General features: G+C 49.6%; 1 protein-coding gene across 1 annotated transcript; it reads left to right on the top strand.

Moving 5' to 3' along the window:
* The first annotated feature begins 766 nt into the window (after positions 1-766).
* LOC142464582 (olfactory receptor 6Y1-like) lies at positions 767-1,750 on the top strand. Its single transcript, XM_075567953.1, has one exon. The coding sequence runs from the start codon at positions 767-769 to the stop codon at positions 1,748-1,750; it is 984 nt and encodes a 327-aa protein (XP_075424068.1).
* Positions 1,751-12,307: the final 10,557 nt, after the last annotated feature.

Below are 12,307 nucleotides of genomic sequence, written 5' to 3'. Positions count from 1 at the left end.
CGTCTGCCCTTCATGACTTATTAGCCTAGCAAATGGCGTCTGCATTTTCAGAACAGATCCAAAATAAAATACATATACACTTTATTATCTACACATATTAATAAGTTCCATTCTGGTGGGCTCAGTGGGTCGACCTTTGCCAGTTTTTAATGCCTACAGTGACTCCACATATTGGCCAAATATGAACTCTCTGCGACCTCCAGAACTGGAGATACAGAAATGCACTTTAAAACATTAAAATACATGCTTATAATGAAACATGGGAACAGGGGAACATACATTTTCAAGGTACAACAAGGTGCAAACCTCATCCCTGGACCGCAGTCCAGTTAACCCCTTGTCTCTCTGGTGAGGTCAGGGGATGGCCATATGGGGTGCAACCCCTTTAATACCGGGCCACCCCCTTTCTCCCTCTACACTTCCCATATACAAAAATACATTATATTACTAGTACCGCTCTGTAAACCACTAGGTAATTCAGTAAAGCTTAAAAGCAGGTTACACCCCAATTAAGAAACTGTAAATTCAATGTTTTTATGTAAGTTGGTGTGTTTAATATATAACATAACTCTATACATATCTATATAAAAAGACAAATTTAAACATATTATCTTTTTCTAGACTGGAAAACTGAATCCTACAAAGGTTATTCCACTTCAAGAATCAAGAGCGGGAGTCTGGATATCCTAGAGATCATAGTCCATACTACTCCCGATCCTATTTGGTCAAAAGTCTCTTTTCCAGCAACTGTTCTTGTGAAAACTTTATGGAGACAGATAACATTACCATAGTGAATGAATTCATCCTACAAGGATTCCCTCTTGGCCACCAGGAGAAATCTGTCCTCTTCGTTGTGTTTCTCCTCATCTACCTCCTTTCCATTACTACCAATGTCCTCATCATCAGCATTGTGAGGGCCAACCGGCGTCTCCACAAGCCCATGTATTTTTTCCTTAGCAACTTCTCCTTCCTGGAGATCTGGTATATCTCTGTTACCGTCCCCAAAATGCTAGTCGACTTCCTCAGTAGTAGGAAGACCATCTCTGCTGTGGGGTGTTTGACACAATTCTACTTCTTCTTCTTCTTTGGATCCACTGAGAACTTTCTCCTGGCCATAATGTCTTTTGACCGCTATATTGCCATCTGCAACCCCTTGCGCTACCTGATCATCATGAGTGATACATTCTGTAAAGTTCTTGCAGCCGGAGCGTGGATAGTCAGCGCCATTGCTATGGTAATTGTTATCATCCCTGTAACCAGATTGTCTTTTTGTGGCTCCCAAGAAATTGACCACGTTTTCTGTGACTTTTCACCATTAGTAAAAATTTCATGCCACGGTGCCAAACTGAGTGAGATTATCTTCTTCTTCCTTGCTGGGCTAGTGATCCTAGGATGCTTCACCCTCATCATGGCGTCTTATGTCCATATCATGATAACTGTTCTTGCCACTTCTTCAGCCTCTGAGCTACGCAATGCTTTAACTACCTGCACCTCTCACTTCCTTGTGGTTTTTATATACTATGGAACGGTTATTTTCATGTACGTGAGGCCCTCAGCAACGAGATCCTTCCATGGGGACAAGGTGGTATCTGTCTTCTACTCAGCGCTGACTCCTTTGCTCAACCCACTTATCTACAGCCTGAGGAACAAGGAAGTGAAGGAAGCCATAAGGAGGACTTTCAGGATATCAGTCCATAGCATCCACAAGGGAAACAGTGTTCAAAAACTGTCCTGCATTTCGTTCCATTGATAAGTAAAATATGTTTTGTTAAAAATAGACAAATGTAAGGGCGCTGCGTCCCTTACCTTCTGAGTTGCCTCTCTCTCCCCGCACTCCTCGCATGCCGTCAATTCCCGTCGCGGGGACGCGTGAATGCCGCGCCCGGATTGCCGCCTCCCGATCGGCAGTGACTCACGTTCCAGCTGCCCAGGTTGCATGCGCCACCGAGCTGGACTGCCATGCACACCAGCACCTCCTGGCAGCCACTCCAGCGCTGAGTCCCTGTCGCGGGCGCACGCATGCGCATGCACGCGCGAATGCTTATATATAGCTGCATTTACCAATCGCTTGGAATCCTCAGCACCTGCCCTGCACCCAGCCCCGGCCTATCAGCGGTACACTTACCTGTGACCTCACCTCCTACCATCCCCATTGGCTCCTCACTGGTATTTAGTTCAATCAGCCCTAGGCTGATTGCTGAGCATAGTTAGTTCTTAGTTGTGCTTGCTACAAGCCACTTCGTTGCATTAGTCTTGTCTCCTTATACTTAGATCCCAGCATTGTATCCGAACTCCTAACCTCTGGCACCCTTGGACTCGGCTCTCTCATCGTACTTCTACTCTCTCTTGCCCACGACCCTGGCTTCGGACTCTGACTTCTCTCAACTTCTCCAACCCTGATACGGCAAGTACCTCCTACGATCCAACCCTCTCCTGCCCGGACCCGGCCTGCCACAACAACGAGCTGCGCAACCCGGACCCGGCTTTGCGGCCTAGGTCGGTGTTTTCATATCCCCACCTCAGCCTCGCAGTCCAGTCCTGGTTTGTGGTGAGCACCCGTGACAACAAAAGACAGTGTATATGGACTATTAAAGGCTAAAGCTGGTAAATTCCGGGCATTATTGAAATCCCTGCTCTCTGATTGGTTAAAATTCCAGGCATTATCCAATCAGTAATGGCCCGGAATTTTTGGCACCCTGCCAAGTTTTTCAGCCAATCAGCTTTCAGTTTTCATACACAAAGAGTGAAATTTGCTCTTAGACGGGGGAGGTGATTGGACAGAAGGCACCAGCAAGGCATTGACTCCTCCCCCACCCTGCCTGCAGAGAGCTCCACACAGGAGAGTGAGGGGAAAGGTTTGTGTGTCTGTTGTGTGTTTTGTGGGTGTAAAGGGAGTCAGTAATGTGTTTTATTGGTGTGTGGGTATCTTCTGTTGGTGTGTGTTTCGTGGGTGTAAAGGGGCCAGCAGAGTGTTTTATTTGTGTGTGTGTGTGTGTGTGTCTTCTGTTGGTGTGTGTTTTGTGGGTGTAGAGGGGGCAGCAGAGAATTGTTGGTGTGTTTCTGCTGTGTGTGTTTTGTTTGTGTAGAGGGGGAGCTGCAGTGTGTGTGTCTTCAGTGTGTGTTTTGTGGGTGGAGGAGGGGTGCAGAGTGTTTTGTTGGTGTGTGTGTGTGTATCTGCAGTGTGTGGATTTACAGGGGGCCGCAGTGGGTGTAGGGAGGGGGCTGTGTTTTGTGGATGTAGAGGTGGCAGAGACTGTTTTGTTGATTTGTGTGTATCTCTGCAGTGTGTGTTTTGTAGGTGCAGAGGGGGGCTGCAATGTGTGTTTTGTCGGTGGTGGAGGGGTGCAGAGTGTTTTGTGTGTGTGTGTGTCTGTCTGCAGTGTGTGGGTTTACATGAACGCTGCAGTGGGTGTAGAGGGGGGCTGCTGGTGTGTGTTTTATGGATGTAGAGGGGGCAGCAGTCTGTTTTGTTTGTGTGTGTCTGCAGTGTGTTTTGTGGGTGTAGAGGGTGCAGTATGTGTGTTTGTGTGTGTGTGTGTGTGTGTGTGTGTGTGTGTGTCTGCAGTGTGTTTCTGTGTTTTGTGTGTTTGTGGGTGTAGAGGGGGGGATGCTGTGTCTGTTTTGTGAGTGTAGAGGGTGGAGGAGGCCTGCCGTGTGTTTTGTGTGTGTGGAGGAGGGGGGCTGCACAGTGTGTAGGGGGGACTGCAGAGTGTGTTTGTGTATATAGAGAGGGGGTTGCAGATTGTGTGTGTGCGTGTGTGTGCGTGTGTGTGCGTGTGTGTGCGTGTGTGTGCGTGTGTGTGCGTGCGCGTGCGCGTGCGTGTGTGTGTGTGTGTGTATAGAGGGGGATGTGTATGTACAATTTCCTTTTATTAAACTTGCAGTAAAAGCATAAGAATGTAAACAATCATGCTGATAAAAATCAATATGATTACAAAAGTGTATCTTTTTTTATGAAAAATGTAAAAAAATTAAAAATAAGCCTACATTTAGCCTATAATAGTAATAATCCCCAAAGAACATGGCATTACTGGCCAATAATGCCCTGGCTGGGTTAAAGTCCCTCGGCTTCGCCTCGGGCCTTCAACTTTTCCAGCCAGGGCATTATTGGTGTTACGCTGTGCTCACCACGGACAAGGAGGGACCCCGAAACTGAGGTGAGATGGGTAACAAACTGCACCCACAGCTACGGGGACACGCCTGGAAAGTGGAAAATAGGCATCTGGAACCGTCTGGGAGTATAAGATAAAGTAAGATACTCGCCAGACAAGAAGGGAGATTCCAGAAGATAGGTGGTACCGAGAGCCTGGGGTCCAGAGCCGGGAGGTAGGTCGGAATCCGCAAACTGAGGTAAAGGGGTCGGGGTGTCCAGGAGGTCAGGATTCAGACCAGGGGTAGAAGACCAGAGCGGATCCACAGCCAGGCCGGTTCGGTACGCAAAGGATCACTAAGGAGACAAAGAGACAGGAACTGAGGCAGGCACGACCATGGTTAACACAGGTCATACAAAGCCATGCTCAGCCAAAGAATGAATGGCTGAGCAAGGTATAAGTAGGAGGAAGGACCAATAGGGAGAGGGGGAGTAACGAGGGAGCGGCCCCAGGGAAGATAGGGATTGGTAGGGAGACTTACCACAGCTGTGTTGGATGTGCAGCTTGTGAGCGGTGCACGCGCATCAGGCGTGTGTGCCGCACGGGAGAGACGCACGCGGCCTCAGCTGGGGGCGGGAACTCCCCCCGAGGGAGGATGCAAAGGTCCCCTGCCGTGCGCGCGCATGCGCGAGGTCAGCAGCCGCCGCGGGAAGCGGAGGAGAGGGGAGATCCCGCCCGCGGCGACGTGGAGGCACAGCAGGAGCGGGGGTGAGTACAGTCGCGGGAGGAACCCAGTACCCACACAGTACCCCCCCATTGAGGAGCGGCCTCAGGACGACTCCAATATGGTTTTTGAGGAAATTTGGAGTGAAAGAGTCTTAACAGTCTGGGGGCATGTATTTGATGGTAGGGTACCCAAGATCTTTTCTCTGGGCCCAAGCCCTTCCACGGAACCAGGTATTGTACCGAACCCCTCGTCCTCCTGGAATCCAGAATAGACTGGATTTCAAACTCTTCCTGCCCCTGAACTATGATTGGTTTAGGGTCAAACGGTGTCCTATGGAACCGTGAACTCTGGGACACAGGTTTCAGCAGTGACACGTGGAACACGGAGGGTATACTCATGGATGGAGGAAGTTCCAGACGATAAGCCACAGGATTGATTCGTTCTATTACTGGGAATGGACCCAAGAACCTGGGAGCCAGCTTGTGGCTTGGAGTCTTCAGTCTAATGTTCTTGGAGGAGAGACAGACCTTATCCCCTGGTTTGAAAACTGGTGCCTGACGACGGTGACGATCTGCCTGTGTCTTTTGTCTATGGGTTGCGTTTCTCAAAGCTTCTTGGATCCTTTTCCAGGATTCCTGAAGATCCTTGATTCGGTCATCGGTCGCTGGAACCCCGGAAGGAACTGAGGTGATGGGCAGCTGACCCGGGTGAAAACCATAATTAATGAAAAAAGGGGATTTCAACGTGGAGCTATTCTTTAAAGAGTTATGGGAGAACTCTGCCCACGGAAGTAAATCTACCCAATTGTCTTGGCTGTCTGCGATGAAGCATCGGAGGTATTGCTCCAGAGTCTGGTTCGTTCTCTCGGTTTGCCCATTAGTTTGGGGATGATACCCTGAGGAAAAATGGAGGGTGATATCCATCCTGCGAGCGAAGGGTTGCCAAAATTTTGAGACAAATTGTGTACCTCGATCAGATACGATGGAAAGAGGAACTCCATGAATGCGGAATATCTCTTTAACAAAAATGTCTGCCAGGGTAGGGGAATTGGGTAGGCCTTTGAGCGGAATGAAATGGGCCTGCTTGGAAAAACGATCCACGACAACCAAAATGGTGTTCATCCCTTTAGAGTTTGGAAGTTCCACCACAAAGTCCATGGACAGATGACTCCATGGACGTTCTGGTATAGGGAGGGGTTGTAAAAGGCCGTACAGCTTTTTATGAGCGGTCTTAACCTGGGCGCAGACTGGACAAGTTTTTACGTATTCTGAAATGTCCTGCAACATGGTTGGCCACCAAAAGGTACGACCAATGAGATCAGAAGTCCTGCTAATGCCTGGATGACCGGCTGACCTAGAATAATGACCCCACTCAAGAATCTTCTAAAGGAAGCGTGGAGCTGCATACAGACGGCCGACCGGCACCTTAAGGCCCCTCGGGAGATTAGACTGTGCTGCCATAACCTGATCCAGGATATCAAAAGAATTGGCCGAAACAATATATTTAGAGGGTAAGATTGTTTCGGAGATAACCTCGGAATTGTCCTCAAACAGGAATTGACGTGAAAGTGCGTCTGCCTTTTGATTCTTTGAACCAGGAATGTACGATATGAGATAATTAAATCTCGAGAAAAAAAAGAGACCATCGAGCCTGACGTGCCCCAAGGCGACGTGCACTCTCAATGTAAAGTAAGTTTTTATGATCAGTAAAGATCGAAATGGGGGTCTCTGTTCCCTCCAGAAGATGTCTCCATTCCTGAAGGGCGAGTTTAATAGCCAAGAGCTCTCTGTTTCCGACGTCATAGTTCCGTTCTGCCGAAGAATTTTTTTTTGAAAAGAACCCACAGGGATGATGTTTGGCCTGTGGGGACTGTCTCTGAGAGAGAATGGCGCCAGCACCGACGTCGGATGCGTCTAACTCTAGGGTAAAAGGAAGCCCGGGATCAGGGTGACGCAAAATAGGAGCAGAAGCAAAAGATTTTTTGAGGGAGTCGAAAGCTTGGAGAGCTACAGGAGACCAGACTGCTATGTTAGCTCCCTTTTTGGTGAGGGCAGTAATGGGAGCCACGGTAGAAGAAAAATTCTTGATGAATTTACGATAGTAATTCGCAAATCCCAAGAATCGCTGTATGGCTTTCAGGGAAGTGGGTTGTGGCCATTCTAAGACAGCCTTGAGTTTGACTGGGTCCATAGTGAAGCCGGTGCTAGAAATAATATATCCAAGAAAGGGAATGGAAGAAAGATGAAAAGAACATTTCTCTAGCTTAGCATAGAGGTTGTTCTCCCGAAGGTGGGACAGGACTAATTTGGTGTGTTGAATGTGGTCAGAAAGGGATTTGGAAAAAATAAGGATATCGTCAAGGTATACTATAACAAAGCTGTCGAGGAGATCACGGAAGATCTCGTTGACAAACTCCTGGAAGACCGCCGGGGCATTACACAGGCCGAAAGGCATGACTAGATATTCATTATGCCCATCCCGGGTGTTAAAGGCGGTCTTCCATTCGTTGCCCTGACGGATGCGGACAAGGTTATAGGCTCCGCGGAGATCAAGCTTGGAAAAAATTGTTGCCCCCTGTAAACGATCGAAGAGTTTGGAAATAAGTGGCAGGCGGTAACGGTTCTTGATCGTAATTTTGTTAAGACCTCTGTAGTCAATACAGGGGCGCAAGGAACCATCCTTTTGCTTAACAAAAAAAAAATCCAGCTCCAGCTGGAGATGAAGAGTTGCGGATAAAACCTTTCCTCAAGTTATCCTGGATATACTCGGTTATGTGGAAAATAGTTGAAGCGCTCAAATGCAGGTATATCTCAAAATGATAATAAGCCAGACCACTGTACCAGGGTACTAACAATTGATATAGTACCTATTGTGTCATATAATGGGTACTATCCTCCTGAAGACAGGTGGTGTGTGGTGCAACCCACTCACCATCAGTCTCATTGGCAGGTTCCCCTGAAAAATATGCAAATACTCACATCCTGGTAGGGCAGGCAGGCAGGCTGTGCAGCTACTCAATGCAATACAGGGAAAAGGGAGACCAAAAAGCGCACCAGCACAAACGGAGCAGGAAGAACCCAAGACAAAAAAATGATTAAAAGGGCACTTTAATGTGGCAAAAGACCCATCCAATGCATTTCGAACGCGACGTTCGAAATGCATTGGATGGGTCTTTTGCCACATTAAAGTGCCCTTTTAATCATTTTTTTGTCTTGGGTTCTTCCTGCTCCGTTTGTGCTGGTGCGCTTTTTGGTCTCCCTTTTCCCTATACTCGGTTATGGCCTTGATCTCGGGTATGGATAGGGGGTAAGAACGGCTCTTGAGTAAGGTAGCACCGGGAAGGAGCTCAATGGGACAGTCAAAATCTCTATGGGGAGGTAACACTTCAGAACGTACCTTATCAAAAACGTCCGCCAGGTCCCAGTAGACCGTTGGAAGGGAAGTCTTATACTCCGGGTAATTCCACTCCGGCTAACATCCGTTTAGGGGGAAGACAGGTCTTAAGGCACAGGGGGGTCCATTGTATGGGCTCCTTACCAATCCAATCGAATTGTGGGTTATGAAGTTGCAACCAGGGGAGTCCCAGAATTACATCTACCGATGGAGTGTGGATCACGTCCAAGTTAATCTTCTCTTGGTGACCGTCCTCCGTAGAGAGGGATAGAGAACAAGTCTCCAGAGAAATAAAGGCTGTTTGGAGTGGACGCCCATCTATGGCCTCCAGACCAACTGGAACAGCCTTAGATCGAAAGGGAATCCCATTCCTATAGGCAAAACTCTGATCAATAAAGTTCCCCTGAGACCCAGAATCTATACATGCAGAGGCGGGGATCAGGGAGTTATTCCAGGCCAGAGAAATAGGCAGCATTATACGATTGGGAAGTACCTTAGAAGAAAAAAGAGGAGAAGCGATTATACCCAATGAGACCCTCTCATACCTTATTGGGTCCTGCCGTTTCCCGGTCGCAGAGGACAGCTATCCAGCAGATGACCGGGATGACCGCAGTAATGGCACAGTCCACCATCTCATCGGCGCTGTCTCTCAGACGCGGATAGACGATGACCTCCGAGCTGCATCGGTTCGGGCTCATCCATGGGTTGGGGGACGTGATGGACGAGACTACGGCTGGAAGATCGGGAGGAGTTGGTACGAGGAAGAGTGCGTTCAAGTCTCCTCTCTCGTAGCCGCTGGTCCACGCGGATGCAGACCGCAATGAGATCCTCCAATCTGGTGGGTCTCTCCATAGTGGCCAGCTGGTCCTTGATGTCATCCGACAGACCCTGCCAAAAGGCTGCTGACAGTGAGCCATCATTCCAGGAGGTCTCCGCTGCGATGGTCCGGAAGTCCATAGCATACTCGGCGACAGGACGAGTACCCTGGGAAATATGGAAGAGAGAAGAATCTGCAGTAATTTGACGACCAGGCGTATCGAATACTTGCCTGAATTCCCGAAGAAAGCGAGAAAAGTCATGCGTCATGGCAGGATCCCGCTCCCAGATGGGGGATGCCCAGGCTAGGGCCTTTCCGTTCAAGAGAGACATAATATAGGCCACCTTTGAACGTGCAGTGGGGAAGCGCAAGGGAGATAGTTCAAATTGCATCTCGCACTGATTTAGAAACCCTCTGCACTCGTGGGGATTCCCTGCATAGCGGTTGGGAGCCGGGAGACGAGGATTCACAGCCACGGGAAGGCCCGGGGAGGGAAACGCCGCAGCTGCCATGGCAGAGGAGCCTGGGGAAGGCTGCAACGAGGAGAGTCTAGAGAGCTCCTGCGTCATGGTTGCAAGCTGTGCCTCTAGCTGGAGAAGTCGCTTCATAGGGCTTGGTTGCTCGACCTCTTCGGGGTCCATGTCTGTGGGGCTGAGCATAATGTTACGCTGTGCTCACCACGGACAAGGAGGGACCCCGAAACTGAGGTAAGATGGGCAACAAACTGCACCCACAGCTACGGGGACACGCCTGGAAAGTGGAAAATAGGCATCTGGAACCGTCTGGGAGTATAAGATAAAGTAAGATACTCGCCAGACGAGAAGGGAGATTCCAGAAGATAGGTGGTACCGAGAGCCTGGGGTACAGAGCCGGGAGGTAGGTCGGAATCCGCAAACCGAGGTAAAGGGGTCGGGGTGTCCAGGAGGTCAGGATTCAGACCAGGGGTAGAAGACCAGAGCGGATCCACAGCCAGGCCGGTTCGGTACGCAAAGGATCACTAAGGAGACAAAGAGACAGGAACTGAGGCAGGCACGACCATGGTTAACACAGGTCATACAAAGCCATGCTCAGCCAAAGAATGAATGGCTGAGCAAGGTATAAGTAGGAGGAAGGACCAATAGGGAGAGGGGGAGTAACGAGGGTGCGGCCCCAGGGAAGATAGGGATTGGTAGGGAGACTTTCCACAGCTGTGTTGGATGTGCAGCTTGTGAGCGGTGCACGCGCATCAGGCGTGTGCGCCGCGCGGGAGAGACGCGCGCGGCCTTAGCTGGGGGCAGGAACTACCCCCGAGGGAGGACACAAAGGTCCCCTGCCGTGCGCGCGCATGCGCGAGGTCAGCAGCCGCCGCGGGAAGCGGAGGAGAGGGGAGATCCCACCCGCGGCGGCGTGGAGGCACAGCAGGAGCGGGGGTGAGTACAGTCACGGGAGGAACCCCTTTAGAGGGCGATATTCCCCCGGACCTCACAATTGGCCAGTAATGCCCTGTTCTTCTGGGATTATTACTTAAGTAACACCTATTCTTACGATGCTTCAAGAATAAACAGGGACTGAAAAATATATATCAGATCCATTTGTTTAGGAAGGTTCTTTGTGGAAAGGAATTCTGTAGGCTACGATAAGATTCTAGCAGCAAGGGTGTAGAGGAGCACAGCAACGTTTCCTGGCAGCATACCAGCTAGTGGACCGCCAAAATCAGGGTAACTCCAGACAGGGAATAGTATTAAAAGGATACTTTAATGGTCAGTATATAGACACCATTGCTGTCTATATACTGACCATTAAAGTATCCTTTTAATACTATTCCCTGTCTGGAGTTACCCTGATTTTGGCGGTCCACTAGCTGGTATGCTGCCAGGAAACGTTGCTGTGCTCCTCTACACCCTTGCTGCTTGTATGTACCCTGAGAGGATTGCACGCTGGATCGGAACCACCCTTCAAGGACACCACCAAGGAAGGTAAAGGGCTTATGCCCCTCATACTATTACCTCCCAGTGCTGGACTGACTGATATATTTCCCCCAGGGTGGTATATACCATTATAGGAGACCTATTTTGGGGTACACGCGTGGGCACCACCAGGCCTCTGGTTTTTCACCCTGGGATGTTATGGATGGATTATTCTACATGTCCTTGAACTTGGATCCAATATGATATATATCATTTATGAGCTATCTATGGTGAAGCACCAATATACACTACTTACGATAAGATTCTCTAACAAATCATTTTCATTGCGGGGGGAAAAGTAATTACAATACGCAGTGGTCTACAAATCACCCAAAAACCTACTCGCCGAGCAAAAAAATCTACCCGTCACTTAGTATCGCCCCCAACCCCACCCTACTCCCGCCCCCAACCCCGCCCTAGTCTCGCCTAGAGCCCTGCCCTAGTCCCGCCCCCAGCCCCGCCCTACTCCCGCCCCCAGCCCCGCTTTAAAAAAATCAAATAAAATAAATTGAATAAATTCCTAGTAAGAACAACATTCGTTTTTGACATAAGTTTATTTATTGTATTACATTATACTACAATTAGTCCTTGTATATGTGTGTGTGTGTGTGTGTGTGTGTTTGTGTGTGTGTGTTTGTGTGTTTGTGTGTGTGTGTGTGTGTGAGAGAGAGAGAGAGCGACACAGAGAGAGAGAGCGACACAGAGAGAGAGAAAGCGACACAGAGAGAGAGTGACACAGAGAGAGAGAGAGCGACACAGAGAGAGAAAGCGACACAGAGAGAGAGAGAGCGACACAGGGAGAGAGAGAGCGACACAGAGAGAGAGAGAGCGACACAGAGAGAGCGACAGAGAGAGAGCGACAGAGAGAGAGCGACACAGAGAGAGCGACACAGAGAGAGCGACAGAGAGAGAGAGAAAGCGACACAGAGAGAGAGTGACACAGAGAGAGAGTGAGCGACACAGAGAGAGAGAGAGCGACACAGCGAGAGAGAGAGCGACACAGAGAGAGAGAGAGCGACAGAGAGAGAGAGCGACACAAAGAGAGAGCGACACAGAGAGAGAGCGACAGAGAGAGTGCGACACAGAGAGAGCGACACAGAGAGAGAGCGACACAGAGAGAGAGAGCGACAGAGAGAGAGAGAGCGACACAGAGAGAGAGAGAGCGACACAGAGAGAGAGAGACAGAGAGAGAGACACACACACAGGGAGAGAGAGGGATGACTTGGAGGGAGGGGTGGTGACTTGACTGGGTGGGGGCGGTGGGCGGGTGACTGGGTGGGGGGTTTGGGAGGTTGACTGGGTTGGGGGTGACTGGGTGGAGGGTTGGGGGGTG

Source organism: Ascaphus truei, chromosome 13 (assembly GCF_040206685.1).
Source record: "Ascaphus truei isolate aAscTru1 chromosome 13, aAscTru1.hap1, whole genome shotgun sequence".
In the NCBI taxonomy this organism is placed as follows: Eukaryota; Metazoa; Chordata; class Amphibia; order Anura; family Ascaphidae; genus Ascaphus; species Ascaphus truei.
Note: the sequence above shows the minus strand (reverse complement) of the source record. Positions and strands in the feature narration are given on the sequence as shown.